The sequence below is a fragment of the Carassius carassius genome, chromosome 46 (assembly GCF_963082965.1).
Source record: "Carassius carassius chromosome 46, fCarCar2.1, whole genome shotgun sequence".
Taxonomy (NCBI): domain Eukaryota; kingdom Metazoa; phylum Chordata; class Actinopteri; order Cypriniformes; family Cyprinidae; genus Carassius; species Carassius carassius.
Window position 1 is genome coordinate 10,682,651 of NC_081800.1, and position 16,635 is coordinate 10,699,285.

The 16,635-nt window shown below is 38.2% G+C and overlaps 1 protein-coding gene and 1 long non-coding RNA gene across 6 annotated transcripts in view; one reads left to right on the top strand and one right to left on the bottom strand.

The window, feature by feature from the left end:
• Nucleotides 1-4,354, top strand: part of LOC132129733 (myelin transcription factor 1-like) — a 42,031-nt gene extending 37,677 nt beyond the window's left edge. For 2 of the 4 annotated variants that reach the window (XM_059541436.1, XM_059541438.1), the window contains one exon: nucleotides 60-4,354. In XM_059541436.1, coding sequence (XP_059397419.1) covers nucleotides 60-200 — 141 coding nt within the window. In that variant the 3' untranslated portion in view covers nucleotides 201-4,354. Of the gene's footprint in view, nucleotides 1-56 lie in introns of all 4 variants that reach the window. The other 2 variants (XM_059541435.1, XM_059541437.1) reach the window with 1 other exon arrangement.
• Nucleotides 4,355-6,809: 2,455 nt separating this feature from the next.
• On the bottom strand, nucleotides 6,810-13,728 carry LOC132128947 (uncharacterized). 2 transcript variants are annotated; one of them, XR_009428422.1, is made up of 3 exons: nucleotides 13,646-13,728; nucleotides 13,458-13,538; nucleotides 6,810-6,993 (listed from the first exon to the last, which is right to left on the bottom strand). It is a non-coding gene; the product is annotated as an uncharacterized LOC132128947 (long non-coding RNA). The 2 variants fall into 2 exon arrangements; XR_009428421.1 differs by lacking the exon at nucleotides 6,810-6,993 and adding an exon at nucleotides 12,828-13,027.
• Nucleotides 13,729-16,635: the final 2,907 nt, after the last annotated feature.

Below are 16,635 nucleotides of genomic sequence, written 5' to 3' on the forward strand. Positions count from 1 at the left end.
ATGAATTAGATGCACCTTTTTAAAAGCACCATTCTGATTTCCGTTTTCCATTGCAGCAGGAGCCAATCACAGAGCAGAATTTTGAGAGCTACGTGAGCACCCTTACTGACATGTACACCAATAAGGACTGCTACCAGAACCCAGAGAACAAGGCCCTTCTTGAGACCATCAACAAAGCGGTGAAAGGCATTAAGGTCTGACTAAGCCAAAAGACGAGGATGAGAAACAGAAGCGTTGAACAGAAATAGAAATGTGGCACCATTGGGAAGAGCAAACATATGACACACAAAAAAGGGCATTCAGGTTTTTTTGAACAACAATCTAAACCTTCATCCCAGGGAGCATTCTGTGAGTTCAAAAAGAGGTATATAATATATATTACTATGAGGACCAAAATCCACAAAAGCTGCTGGATTGGAAGGCGAAGATGGAACCAAATCCTTTATTTACGGAGAAGAGACAAACCTAGTTTTCTTTACAGTTTTTGTTTTACATTCAAATGGTGAGAAGTTTTGGAAGAAGAAAAAGAAACTGGGAGTAGAACTTCCAGAAGATGTGCAGCCCAGGCTTTAAGTGAAAGAATGAGTCTTTTACTCATTTTTGAGTATGCTGCTCTTCTGAAACAACAAAAGTGATGCTCCAAATACAAGTGATCCGTGCATGAGCCCCAGCGGAACAGACATATGCAGCGTTTCCTTCTTTTCCCGAAGAAACCAAAAGTCGTTTGGATCGTGGGAAATGAGAGGATGTTGTACTAGCATACAAAGTGAGCAAATGCGTGTGCAACCTTATCAGTGCCATGCGGTTGACTCTGTAAATTTCACCTGTTGAAACACTACTTTATCTCGGCAGCCATTTATTGTTTATTAGTTTTTGTTTTAGAACTACACACGGGAGCATTAGCTTGCTCTCATTAATTTGTAGTACTTACACTGTACGGATATTTACCCAGCATAGTCATATCTCTTACATTTGAACAATGAGTTGCACTTCATTTCAGTCCATTCAACATCAGACAAGATGTTGGTTGTCACTGATCTATAAATTATAGGACACTTGTCCAGACACTACTATAATTTATTTATATTTTGTTATCATTTAATTTTAACCGTATTATTATTTAAATTTGCCTATTTAAATATACACAGCCCTTCTGCTTCATGACAATGTGGCAAGGAAATGTACCACTAATTTTTAACTTCTTTTCATTTGACGATAAGAGTTTTTAAACATTTTTTTAAGTGCAAATATTTTTAACCAACAATGTTTTGATAATTTTGTACATTTTCTTTCTCTCTACTTGTGTATGTGTCTCTATTTGCAATTTTTTTTTTTTTTTTTCAAATTTACAACACAGCTGAAGGAGAAGTATCATCTCTATTTATTATTTATTTAATATTTATGATGAAATTATAAACTGTGATACGGTTGTAATGTATATTTATTTTGTTACGTCTCCATGTGTTTGTAAAGTCTTAGTAGTCTCAAAGAATGTTGGTGATATAAAAATAAACACAAAAAACTTTTTGGACTAAAGAATAAAAAATGATGATTATCAAGGTTTTCCTTATACCAGCATTACTTCCTATAGGAATGTAAAGAGAAAAAAAGCAATTCCAGTACTGTGGAACCTACAGCTTTGACTCTTACCCCGTCTGTCTCGACAGAAGGAAGACATTCTTCTGGATCCTCTTGTGCTTTTTTTTCTTTCTTTTTTTTCTTTATACCTCCTCAAGCTCTCAGTAGTGGCCAAAAACTGTTTCCCCTGAACAATCCTAACGAATTACAAATGTATTATTTTTACTTTCTTGCTAAACTTGTCTTTGTCGGACCATGGGAAGCATGCGGTCGTTTTTGCGGCGAGGCACAGAAGACGAATACCAACCATCCTGACGGAAACTCTTGAACCACAATGCCCTTACTCGACTAGTATCAGACAAGCATACACCTGTGTAGCCTTATACTAGATTTTTATTTCTTTGATGCACAAAGTGCCACTGACCTGTGCTTTTGTTACCTACTCCGCCCATTCAGCAACCACACTACCCTCAGGTCATGTGACCGTGGCATAAGTGGGGATTGTTAAAGATGCCTTTATTCCTTTGCCGTAATGGCCATACCTACACAATATATCCATTCTGTATTTAAAAGAAAAAAGACAACAAAAAAACTATATATAGTATATATACATACATATATTTTTACAGTGTAATTGTTAACTCTTTTTCTCTTATAATAGCTAAACAGAAACAATATCTTTCCAAAAGCTGTGAGTCCTACTATTGATAGAAGACTAAATAATATAAAAAAAGATAGACCCAGTTTACTGTGGTTGCAGGATACGATGTGTTTTATAATATGTAAACATACATTTCTAAAGCGAAGAATACAAGGATGTTTGTAGAGTTTCCTATTTTCTGGTCCGAACTCACTGGGCCTCTGTATGTATCTCAGCCACATTAATGGAACAGTGGTTAACAGATTAGTCTTAGGCTGTAATCGTTTAGACGCATTGTACTGTGCTGAAAATTCTCCTCGTTGGATCCGTCTTTAATATTGTATGGTGTTGTGCAGTTCTGGTGGGACACGCCACACTTAGATATGCGTGTAAAATTCCAGTCATCGCAATGACATCTGTATGACTCATAATAGCAAGTTGTGAAATGAACATTGTGCCTCTATTCAGAAGGTCGTTTCGTTAAATAGTACACAGCGGTCATGTTGCTCATTTGCTATTATGGCAGCAATATTGTGATGGACAGAACATGTGTGCACTTTTCAAAAATCTTGAATGCCAACTAATGACCTTTAAAGCAAAAGGTTTTCTTTGTGTGTGCGCGAGTGTTTGGGTGTGTGTTAGTGGATTCTTTTTTTTATTTTGAAAAAAGGTACAAATGGCTACTGGACAACTGTTCATTGCTTCAACAGAGTTGGGATAAAATATCGCAAATGTCTTTGACTTGTTCGTTGTTGTTTGATGTGAATCCGTATCCTGTCCAAAATGTCAAATGCCCTTTGACCGATATCTTTTTACCTTGTGGCCAGTACTAAAAAAAAGCCCTTATCCATCCAAAATCAGATGTACGATATCAGATCTGTTAGCTCTCGGCAACAAGGCCTTCCATAAAGGGAAAAAAGATGTGGTTTGAGCGTTTGCGTTCTGAGATTGTCATTGACATGTCTTCGCACACAGAGAAAACGATGGAGATGCTAGTTGCATAAATCTTTGTCCATTTCCACAGAATGTCAGATCGGCCTCATTCGCCTCGTTCTGTGTAACTTTTCTGCAGGAAAGATGTGTGCGTTGCATTTCAATACCACAGAGTTTCCTTTGCTTTAAAAGCAATCTGAAGATGCGGTCTATCTGTAACGGAAGAGTTTTCTTCCTTCTATTAAATTGCGTAGAGGGAATACTCACTACAGATGTCAGATCGTCTTATTATGATGGGAGAAACATTTCTATCTGGTTATTACTACTGACATGAGATAGCCTAAAGCATGTGTGAATTATTCTTCCTCGATGCATGCTTCTTAAATGCCTGCTGTCAGTGATGATGAGCAGCTATGAATGTTGCACGGTGAGGTTGAGTGTGTTGAATCTGCCTAATAATGTAGCATGTTCTCTGGAGCATTGTAGCATCTGCAAATGCAAGTCAGCATATGTAACCCCTCTCCGGGGAACCAAATAAGGGTAGATTTAGCACCTTGTACTTGAGAGTCCGGCCTTTCTGAGACTTGTGCCAATCGTAGGTCAATTAAAATGGTTCCTCTGTCATTTCATGAGAAACAATAACAGCTAAAAAGTCGGAAGGTACTGTTTGTCCCATTAAGCTGATATAACCAAAACAGCCCTCATTCTGTAGGTACTGTAGCTTACAGCTCTGTGGTTTTCTCATGTGTGCCTTTTCTCGCTTCTGTCCGCTGCAGGAAAGGGTGTGTTGACATTTAAGGATGGGTTCAAATCCCACTCAGGACACCAACCTTTTGTCCTTTTTTTTCTTTCCTTCCTTGTTTTGAGGAGGTGGGGGTAGTAGGAATTCAGCAAAGTGGTGAACACCAAGAGAGGATCATACTGAAATCGATATTCAGCTTATTGTTCAACATGAAATAAATCACAATATGTGAAACACGATTCTTCCCAAAACTGTGATTCTGATTCAGGTATGAAAATGTGTGGTGGATCATTTCATCGAGTCTGAAAATAATCATCGAACGTATCACAGAGGAAGCATTTATACACAGGGCATTATTCTGACAACAATGGGATTCTGTACATTTGTAATAAAGAACAGTGTTGTTGTATTAAAGAATACTTAAAAGTAAATGCAGAAAAAAAAAAGAAGAAAAAAAACAACAACTTGTATTTTAACCCACGGCCAAGGCTTGTCCTCTTGTGTCCTTTTTACAGAGATCAGCTATTTTTACTGGTGATTTTGTAGCCAAAAAAAAGAAATTAAGACATGGTACTTCCACAAATAATAATAACAATTATAAGCACTTTCACAGTGATAGATGACGTGTTTTAGTCACTTTCGTAGCAGTGGTAGTTTCATTGCCAAGGTTTTATTTCTATAGAGCAGGACAAGCTATGGCCGTGCATGATTCGAGCTAACTTTGGAAATGAAGTGTGTAGCTGGTTTTGGATTGTGACCGTGTTTGTGTATCCTTGTACCTGTGCTCATTGATATCAGTGTTAAAAGAGAACAATAATGTCTGTTTTGTGAAGGTATTGTTCATTTCAGTGTTATATATGGAAAACATAAATAAAGAGTCATTAATGTCATCTTTCTGAGTATACATTTCCTACGAGATTTGTGTGTGTGTGTGTGTGTGTGTGTGTGTGTGTGTGTGTGTGTGTACTGGTATATATGGTTTATGAGGACACAATTAATTTTTTTTGTGTGTGTTTTATGAAATTCATACATTTCCAGTAGTTTCCTGTGAGGGGTAGGTTTAGGTGTAGGGCAATAGAAAATACAGTTTGTACAGTAAAAACAAAAACAAAAAAACATTACGCCTATGGAAACCACAAATGCAAGCGTGTGTGTGTGTGTGTGTGTGTGTGTGTGTGTGTGTGTGTGTGTTTGTTTGTTTTTTGCTTAAGTCAAGTCAAAAGTTTGGATACGAAAACATGCTGAAATATAAGTTTTGGTATTGAATTTTTTTAGTCCCTGCATGATTGATTAATCAATTTGATAACTGAAATTCTGGAAATAATGAGTGTTTGCCAATTGACTAGTATCTTCTTTCATATATTTCATCTTTGTCAGCATCATGATAGTGCTAGCTGTGATGAGAGATTGTTTTACAGTCTGCTAGGCTTCAAAAAATATGTTTTTTATAGATAGCGAGTGTGCCACCATTTGCTAATCAGAGCTGACCTCTGCTGGAGACAAAAAAAAAACTACCACACTCAAAACAATACAATCTCAGCATAATGATGATTCATATGAAACCTTCCAACTATATCTATCTAATAATAGCGACACTAGTTTTAGAAATGAGATTAAATGATATCTACATTCCTAATCACAGTATCTGACAGATATGTTTAGGGATTTGCATTTAGGTAGGCTGAATCAGACGTGAATTACTCTACAGGTAGTTTTGAAGCAGCGTCCATTTGCGCAAAAATAAATGAAAACCTTTACTGTTCATAAGAATAATAAAAAAATAGATGTGAGTCTATTTAAATAAAATAAAAAATGAGTCTCAAATGGTGTATGAAAGATTTTTAACTTGTATTGTTCTACTTTTTTTTGTTTTCGTTCGTGAACGAATCTGTACTTGAATTAATATTTTTAGTAAACGAAACGTCCCTGTACCATGCAGTGGACGCATTTTGTTCACTGTTGTGACCTACCTTCAGCAGAGCAGTTGTCCCGTCGGCGAGTCTGTGTTTGTCTCCAAGATTCGGAGCGGACCCAGACAGCAAAACTCATCTGGGCCAAATCTGGCCTGGGCCAATTGGAAAATCTACTTTTCCCTCCGTCATCCTTCAGCAGAGTGTGTCAATCCATTCAGCACACACACACACCGGGTCCGAGTCAACATGTGGTTGACATATCCCACAAGGACACTGATAACAGAACACCTTCAGAACACCTTTACAGAAAATGCATGTTTCTTTGTTACAAATAAAAAAGTAATGTCCATATACCACGGTATTTGTACAGTTACCTGATAATACAAATAATACATAAGTAGACTATGACTGTATTTAAGAAGAAATAATTAATACCATTAAATCAATCGTTACAAGCATCTTATATAATAGATAATTAAATATTTTACTGTCTTATGGCACTGATATATTTTTTTGCTAAGTTGTTATACGAAGCTCTTAAGATAAAAAAAACATTTAAAGTAGTGATTTAGATGTATAGACAATTACTGTACTGAATACTCTATTAAAACAATATTCATATCAGAGCTCTGATCCTCCCACAGACAGCAATGTAATTACCACAATCTAGGTCCAGAAACGTGGCAAGACGATCGGTTAAATAATCCATGTGACAACAGGGGTTCAACAATAATTTTACGAAGCTACGAGAATACTTTTTGTACCCCCCCTCCTTGATTTCACCATGGTGGTATTTTGGAGAGGATCCATGCACTGAACGTGAGCAGCACATGCTATTATGTGTCAGCTGAAGGGTCAGAGAGGTCTCGGAATTCTTCAAGAAATATCTTAATTTGTGTTCCGAAGATGAATGGAGACCTTACAGGAGTAATTAATGACAGAATTTTAATTTTAAACCAGAACAACCCTTTAAACCAGTGCTACACAATGAGAAAGGGAATAATCTGAATAATTACCACAGGGAAATGTTTATATCACAGGGAAATGTTCTTATAAATGTGTCACCATTGTGTGCTTGAGTTGGTTCTAGTAGTAATACATTCCTCTGCAATGCTGTTTTTGAGGTAAATGTGAGCCCTCCGTCTGACTCCACAGCATAAAGACAGTTCCCTCCTTTTCATTTGTCTCTAAAAAAACAAAGCAAAAAAACCATGACATATGTACAAAAATGTTATAGCCATATATACACACACACATACACACACACATGTATGCATGCATACTGTACATACACACACTGTATACACACACATATAAGGTCAAAAGTTTACATACACCTTGCAGAATCTACAAAATGTTGAACATTTTTGACAAAAGAGGGATCATACAAAATGCATCTTATTTTTTATTTAGTACTAGCCTGAATCAGATATTTCACATAAAACATTAGATTAGTAACTGACCCGCTGATGTCACATGGACTACTTTGATGATGTTTTTCTTACCTTTCTGGACATGGACAGTAGTCCGTACACACAGTTTCAATGGAGGGACTGAGAGCTCTCGGACTAAATCTAAAATATCTTAAACTGTGTTCCAAAGATGAATGGAGGTTTTACGGGTTTGGAACAACATGAGGGTAAGTTATTAATGACATAATTTTGCAAATTGGGCGAACTAACCCTTTAACAAGCTCCATTGTGGAAATTAGTGCACGTGACAGTGTCACACATACACTTCCGTTATCCACCGACTTGAGATTAAAAATAGATTGTGCCAAAATGACACACAGACTTATTATAGCATTGATATAGGACTATGACTGTCATATCAGGTACAGGTACATCTCAATAAATTAGAATGTCATGGAAAAGTTCATTTATTTCAGTAATTCAACTGAAACAGATTGTTATATAGTGTTGCTGGACAATTTCTCAATACATTTACTCAATAAAAATGGTGCATACTGTTAGCAGAAATAAAAGCATCTTTTGGCAAAGATTTTATAAATATAAAAATTAAAACATATCAAACAATATAATGTAATACATGTCCCTCTCTGTTTCTATCATTCAGGATGCCCCTGAGAACGTTCTGTCTGCTTAATAAGGTACTGTCAAAAGTTTGGACACATTACTATTTTTAATATTTTTGAAATATGTCTCTTGCTTATCAAGCCAGCATTTATCTGATCAACTGTAATAGGCAAGGCAAGGCAAGTTTATTTATAAAGCACATTTCGTACACAATGGTAATTCAAAGTGCTTTACATAAAAGAAAGTAAAATAATAATGAAGAAAAATAATAAGAAACTTTTTTAATTATTTAAAAATTTACTTATTTAAAATGAATTTAAAACAGTTAGAAAATGATTTTACATAAAATAAAATAAAAAAAAACTGTGAAAATATAGTGCAATCAGTTTGGACATTGCACAGTGCTCATTCAATAAATGCACAGCTAAACTGATGAGTTTTGATTCCAACTGCGGGCGGCATAGTAACTAAAGGCGGACTCCCCTTGTTTTGTGTGAACCCTTGGTATTTCTAACTGACTCGATCCTAATGATCTGAGTGCTCTGTTAGGTTTATATTTTGTGAGAATATCTGAAATATATTTCGGTCCTAGGTCATTTAGTGACTTATATACGAGTAAAAGTACAGTACTTTAAAATCAATCCTAAATGTAACTGGAAGCCAGTGTAAGGACCTGAGGACTGGTGCGATATGCTCAGATTTTCTGGTTCTAGTCAGAATCCTGGCAGCAGCTTTCTGGATGAGCTGCAGCTATCTAATGGTCTTTTTGGTAAGGCCGGCGAGGAGCCCATTACAATAGTCCACCCTGCTGGTGATAAAGGCATGAACTAATTTCTCCAAGTCTTGACTTGAAACAAAACATCTCATTCTTGCAATGTTTTTTTAAATGATAGTATGCTGATTTAGTTACTGCTTTGACATGAATACTGAAACTAAGGTCTGTCTCCAGAATCACACCAAGATTCCTGTCCTGACTTGATTTTTAGTTGTTTGACCCCTAGAGTCAAGGTATGCATTCACCTTGAACACTTCATCTTTGTTTCCAAATGCAATGACTTCAGTTTTTTCCTTGTTTAACTGAAGAAAGTTCTGGCACATTCAACTATTAATTTCATCAATGCATTGGCAGAGGGAGTCAATGGGGCTGTAGTCATTTGGAGATAAGGCTAGGTAAATCTGGGTATCATCAGCATAGCTGTGAAAGAACCAAATTGCCTTTCTCATTATTTGACTTAGTGGGAGCACATACAGGCTAAACAAGAGCGGTGCAAGAATTGACCCTTGTGGGACTCCGCATGTCATGGACGTCCACTTAGATTTATGCTCTCCTATACTCACATAATAGCCTCTCCCTTCTAAGTATGACCTGAACCATTTGAGTACCATCCCAGAAAGCCCGACCCAGTTTTCCAGTCTCTCTAGTAGTATGTTATGATCGACAGTGTCAAATGAGCAATGAGATCTAGCAATACCAGTATCGATATTTTGCCAGAGTCACAATTTAAGCGAATATCATTTATTATCTTATTGAGTGCTGTCTCTTTGCTGTGATGCGGTCGAAAACCAGATTGAAAATTGTCCAGGTATCCATTTGAGTTTAAGTATTTGTTCAGCTGATTAAAAATGACCTTTTCTATAATTTTGCCTATAAAAGGAAGATTAGAAATTGGTCTAAAATTGCTCAAAATGGTGTTATCAAGATTGCTCTTTTTCAGGAGGGGCTTAACAACTGCAGTTTTTAAGGAGTTTGGAAATGTCCCAGAAAGAAGTGAGGCATTCAACCACTTCTAAAAGATCTGCTTCTAAGCAGTTAAGCACACTTTTGAAAAAAGATGTGGGAAGTGTGTCAAGATAGCAGGTTGACGATTTTAGGTGCTGCACTATGTCTTCCAGAATTTTGCTATTGCTTCAAAAATAGACATAGTATCTTTTTGATATTGTGGCATAATCTGTCTGACCTCTGCATTACTTGAGGAGGTGCTAATCGCCTTCCTGATATTGATGATCTCAGAAAAGAAGGATGCAAACTCATTGCATTTGCTGTCTGAGAGCATTTCACTGGGAATCTGACTTGGGGGGTTTGTCAGTCTCTCAACAGTGGCAAAAAGAGTATGAGTGTTAAATTACTGTTTATAAGGTTTGAGAAGAAATTCTGTCTAGCTGTGGCTAGTTTCACATTAAAAGCATGAAGGCAGTCTTTATAGATGCTATAGTGAATTTCAAGTTTTGTCTTCCGCCACATCCGCTCTGCTTTTCTGCATTGTCTTTTTCATAGTATGAACTGCTGTTGATCTTCTCCAAACTGATTTCTGTCTGTTTGTTTTCTTACTGACTATTATTGGAGCAATAACATCAATAACATTCTTAACTTTTGAGTTAAAGGAATCAAGGAGAGTATCAACAGAGTCTGCAGAAATGCTTGGTGTTAAAGATATAGCCTCCATAAATAGTACACTTGTGCTCTCGTTAATGCATCTCCTTCTGACAGAGACCGATCTAGATTCAGTTGTAGCAGACATCAAAATTTCAAAGAAAATACAGAAGTGATCAGATAGTGCTATGTCCTTAATAACAATGGATGAAATGTGTAGACTCCTACTGATGATTAAGTCTAGAGTGTGTCCACCTTTGTGTGTGGGTCCATGCACATGAGGAGTCAAGTCAAAAGTGTTTAGAACCGTTATCATTTCTTTTGTAGTTTTGTTTTCTGCATTATCTATGTGAATATTAAAATCCCCTGCAATAGCAAAACAGTCAAGCTCTAGGGAAATCATTGATAACATTTCTGTGACCTCTTCAACAAAGGCTGGAGAGTATTTTGGAGGCCTGTAAATAATAATAAACAGAATGCGTGGAGCACCTTTCAGAAAAAACCCTAGATATTCTAAAGAGAAAGTACTGACCAAATGACACTTGCTTGCATTGATAGACATCTTTAAATAGAGCAGCTACACCCCCACTTCTCCTAACAGTCCTGCAGACACTCATGTAAGTGAAGTTACATCAATCTTAGTTTGATGCATAATAGTTTCGAAGTGTTTCAAAGAGTTCACTGAAGTCCTTCTTAAGGAGTTCTGACTGCTCTTTCCGAATATCATTCTTTCCCATATGGATGATGATTCGATTTGCAGTCTTGTGCTTCATCAGAATGTTCTGAAGTTTCTTGTTCACATCAGAGACCATTGCTTGAGGAAGGCAGCATGTTGTTGTGGTCCTGCTGCGGATGTTTCTGATAACAGAGTCACCCACTATCAGAGTCCTGGGCTCGGCTGCGCTCTGAGCTGAATGCCACTGTCTGCTCGACCTTGAGCGCCTGTTAGTAGCTGTGTTAGCTGCTGGCTGATCCAATAGATGTTTAATCACATTTGGGGATTCCTCACCCACATTCATTAATGCTTCAAATCTGTTCTCAAGATGTATAGGGGGTGGTTGAATGCCAGTATTCACAAGCCTTGTCATAGTCGAATCTGGGGTAGAGGAAGCTACGGCAGCAATACGAGAAACTCGTGACAATCTGATGTCTCGTGTTCCTTTGGGTCTCGCTCCCTGTTTGTGCCATCGATTAGCGTGGCGATCAGTTTCGGCTTGTTCCTCTACACTTGGTATAAACTGTTGAGATTCAGAAGATTCATGGGACTCACCGGCTGTATGCTGAAAGGGTCCATGACGACAGTCTGCTAAGTGTTCCGTCTGTTTTTGAAGTCCAGCAAATAACTTTGTTTCAAGAATCACAATCCTTTGTAGAAGTTTGCAGCAGTTCATGAAACAAGTAGATCCAACAGGAGGCATTTTTTCTCTCTTTTGTTTGAATGTAGGCAGTTGTTTTCCCGTCTCCGGAATGTAAGCTGCTGGCAGTGGGAGGCAAAGTCTTCTTTTTGTAGTATTATTCCAGTCCCAAAGAGTTTTTAGTTTTAGCGTTTGTGCCAAAAATCTGTTGTTTGAGCACTGTGCTGACCTGCTGATGTAGAAATCTTAGAAAAATCAGAGAAATGTACAGAAATACGAAGCAAAGCGCAGAGCAGTAAGCTAGAACGTCCGAACGGTAGCAAAGCCGGAAGAAAAAGTTCAAAAATGTCACATTTCATATAATGGTTTTCTATCTTAACATCCTTCAAAATATTATTTATTGCTTTGATCAAAGCTCGGTTTTGGAAACGTTGTGCTGCTTATTTTTTTATTAAATTTTTTCAATTCAGGTTTTTTTTGTGGGGGGGGTGGGGGGGCATGTGATACTTTTTTTTTAGGATTTATTGATGAATAAAAAGTTATTTATTCAGCTTTTCCATCACATAAATAATATTTTAATGAAAAATGTAAAACTTATAATCAGTTAAAATATTTATTTTATTTCTGTGATCAAATCTGTATTTTCAGCATCATTCCTCCAGTCTTCAGTGTCACATGACCTTCAGAAATCATTCTAATATGATGATTTGCTGCTCAAGAAACATTTCTGATTATTATTATCAATATTTAAAAGTTATACTCTTTAATATGTTCAAAAATCATGATATACAACCATTCAAATGTTTGATATGTGTGTTATTAAATAGATATGACTGTTTTCATTCGGCATATAGCCATTAAATTGATAGAAGTAAAACATTTATAATGTTGCAAAAATATATTTCAAATAAATTATGTTCTTTTGAACTTTCTGTTCACCAAAGAATCATAAAAATGTTTCCAGGAAATTTTAAGCAGCAAAAACTTTTTTATTTATTTTTATTTTTTTTATAAGAACCATTATTGATAACTGAGTACCAAAATAAATCAGCACTCAACCTGCATTTTGGAATAATTTCTGAAGGATCATGCTTTGAAGACTGCAGTAATGATGCTGAAAATTTACAGGAATAAACTACATCTTAAGATACATTCAAACAGAAAATAATTATTTAACATTGTAATAATATTTCACAATATTACTTTTAACTTTATATTTGATCAAATAAATGCAAGCAGTCTTAAATGATTAGCTCACTTCTAAATTAATTTACTCATAATTTATTCCCTTTATTTATTGTCTTTCTTTCTTCAGTCAAAAAGAAATTAAGGTTTTTGAGGAAAACCGTCCAGGGTTTCTCTCTTTATAGTGGACTTCAGTGGGGTCCAAATTGCATCTTCAAAACATGATCCCAGATAAGTAAGAAGGGTCTTATTTAGCGAAACGATCGGTCATTTCCTAAAAAAAAGGAATGACAATTATTTGGGTTTGTCATCAAATGCTTGTCTTGCATAGCTCTGCACTGCACACATGTACTCTGTGCAGTTCCGTTGGAAACGGATCAAAAATGCAAGCATTTCCTCAGCTGATCGTGTACAGCCCTTTGAAACTGCACTGGAGCTGCAATTTGGATCTTTCCCCTATTGAAACCCACTTAAGTCCATTATAGAGAAAAAACTCTGGAATGTTTTCCTCAAAAATAAGGAAATTTTAATTCAGAAGTGAACTAACGTTAATCCTGTTTTAGAGTTAGCACTTAAACGTTGTTAGCTCACTATAATTACCACGCAGCGATCTTTAAAAAAAAAATTATAGAAAGAGTTAAAATAACTAAAGTTTAAATTAAGTAATTAAGTTAAACATTTGTTAATTATGTATAATTGCAGACCTCTGGACGTTTTCTTCATGTTAGCAAGTCCTCTGATAACATAGGCCTTAGTGTTCGCAAACAATACAGTCTGACAAAGATCTAAGGATCAATAAAAACACCAAACCTTTAAGTTATCGAGTAAGTTACACTGCATAATAAGACATTGATTTATTAGTAGAACAGCTTATTCGCACGGTGTGTCATACCTTGGTGAGGTTTTTGAGGATAACAGCGAGCAGTCTGTATTTTCCTCGACCGTCTTGACATCTTCTCCGGTTCTGAACTCCAGAAAAAAAAAAAAACGAAAAAAAAAAAAAAAAAACGGAAAAAAAAAGAAAACGCACGCTCGTTTCCACGGACACGGCCCCTCTGCGACAGTAGTTCCCGCCCACTGAAACCACACCTGGGCTGGATCCTTGTTACAGCCGTGAAACGGATGTGACTGTACATCTCGGTTATGTATGTAACCACGGTTCCCTGAATAGGGAACGAGATGCTGCGGTGACGTCACCGTATGGGAACACCCCTCGGTGTGACGAATGTCTGAAGCCCTATACCATACTGCCAATCCTATTGGCCAAATAGCACTTGGCACCATCCCACGCATGCGTACGCATCGTATACCTGGGTGCCGCGAGCTATTTCGCTCAGATTTCATGAACTGAAGAAGAAGAATGCTATCAAGGTATGGAACGGCCGGGACCGCAGTATCTTGTTCCCTATTCAGGGAAACGTGGTTACATACGTAACCGAGATGTTCCCTTTCATAGGTCACTTCGATGCTGTGGTGATGCCACCATATGGGAACCCTATACCATAACGCCTGACGTACCTGATAGCTGGGATCCAAGGAAGCATCTGCTCAAGCGGAGAGAACCCGGGAGCCAGGAGCCGTCCTCACATCCAGACTGTAAAACTTGATAAAAGTGCTCGGTCAGGACCATCCTGCCGCAGCACAGATATCATCCATAGAAGATCCATTGAGAAAAGCTTGTGAAGAAGCCACTGCTCCCGTGGAATGAGCTCTAATTCCTTAGGGCAAAGCGAGTCCGTGCGCCTCATAGGCTAAAGATATTGCCTCCACCAACCAATGGAACATGCTTTGTTTTGTGACAGCATGGCCTTTATTCTTGTGTCCGAAACAGACAAACAGCTTGTCAGACTCATGCCATGGGGCTGTTCGATCAACATAAGTCTTTAGCGTTCTGACAGGGCAAAGACTCAGATCTCCTGACCCCGCCTCTGCAGGGGGTAAAGCCTCCAAGACCACTTGTTGAAAGCGGAAAGGGTTAGAAGCGACCTTAGGGACATAATTAGGCCTCGGTCGCAGCAATAACTTCACAGAACCTGGTGCAAATTCCATGCACGAGGGTGAAACAGAAAGAGCCTGTAAATCCCCAACTCTCTTGAGGGAGGATAAAGCCACAAGAAGAACTGTTTTTAGAGTCAGGATTTTATCCGGTATAATCTCCAAGGGCTCAAACGGATGCCCTGATAAACCTTGCAACACAATGGATAAATCCCATGAAGGAACTCGCGCAGGGCGGAAAGGCCTCAGCCGTCGCGTACCCTGTATAAAACGAGAAAGCAAAGGATTACGGCCCACTGAGGTACCATCTATATATACGTGGTTAGCTGAAATGGCTGCTACGTAAACTTTCAGAGTGGCTGGCGTTACTCCATCAGAGAAACGGTGCTGAAGGAACTCCAGTACTGAAGCCACTGGGCAGTAAACTGGATCCATATTACGAATTCCACACCAGGTCGTAAACAGTTTCCATTTGAAAGCATATAAGCTGTAACACCTGCTTTTAACAACACTTTTGATGCTACATATAGAAATAAAGGGACCAGAGACCTTCACTTTTCAATGAGCCATGTGTATTACACCACAAATCACCATAGAGTCAGTAATATTACAATGTGCATAGTTATTCAGTTGCAAGGGAGACATTGAATAGTCCAGACAATCATAGTGGCGTCTTTCGCTACTATGAACTCCTTCTTAGGGATAGTAGGAGCAAGATGAAATAGTACTTAAGTGCATTGTTGATGAGGACACATCTGCCAGGAACCATACCAACTGTAGCTTGTAAAATGTACAATAGATGACAAAGATGTTATTGGCAAACTGAAGACAATTAATCCCCTTTTTGATCAAGGTCCTAGTTACAATTGAGCTGCCTCCAAATGCCTGCACGTTGAACCCTCTGCATCAAACAAACAAACAAACTTAGTGACACCATTAACAAATTTACCTCTCTCATTTACATAAACATTGCCTAACATCATATATACAACCAAAGTACTAACAGGAGTACTTACACTTGAGTTTAAGAACCTCAGGTTCCTCAAATCAGGGCCAAAAATACAAGAAAGCATTATTGAGAAAGCTTCGCCATGTGGTTAACACATCCTTCCTACCTCATACTTGTTCTCTTATCCTTTTTATGCTACCAGGCATCTCACTGGCTAGAGTGCTAATGGGACCAATGTAACTGTAGAACTGTTACAAAGCGTCTCGTAGAAGCTGCTCTAGAATTCATTATAGTCTCGGTGGTTTCAACAGAAAGACCGGGACATACTAACTCGCCCACAGCTTCCATAGATCTGGCCTTGGGTGCCAAATCATTCCCTGTGCTTGCGATAGTAAATCCTGTCTGAGGGGAATATCCCATGGAGAGCTCGCTAACAGACTGATCAGGTCCGCAAACCACAGCTGTGTGGGCCACCACGGAGCCACCAGCAGCAGCTGCTCCACTCTGTCCAGCCGTATCCTGGATAACACCGCTGGAATTAAACGAATCGGGGGAAAAGCATACAAGCTGGTTCTGGGCCAATTGTGAATAAACGCATCCAAGCCCAGGGGCGATGGAGGGCATAGGGAGAACCACAGCGGGCAATGCGTAGTCATGCTCGACACGAATAAGTCCACTCTTGCTCACCGTTTGGGGGTGCAACCTCCATTCCCCCTGCTCCAGAGTCTGTCTGGATAGCAAATCCGCACCGAGGTTCAAACGTCCGGGGACATGAACCGCTCAGATCGACAGAAATCTGTTCTAAAACCAAAGAAGAATATTTCTCACCAGCCTGCACAGGGGGCGAGAGTGTAATCCTCCTTGATGATTCAGATACGACACAACTGCTATGTTGTCTGACCTGAGCAGTACATGATGGCCGATCAGTAGATTCGAGA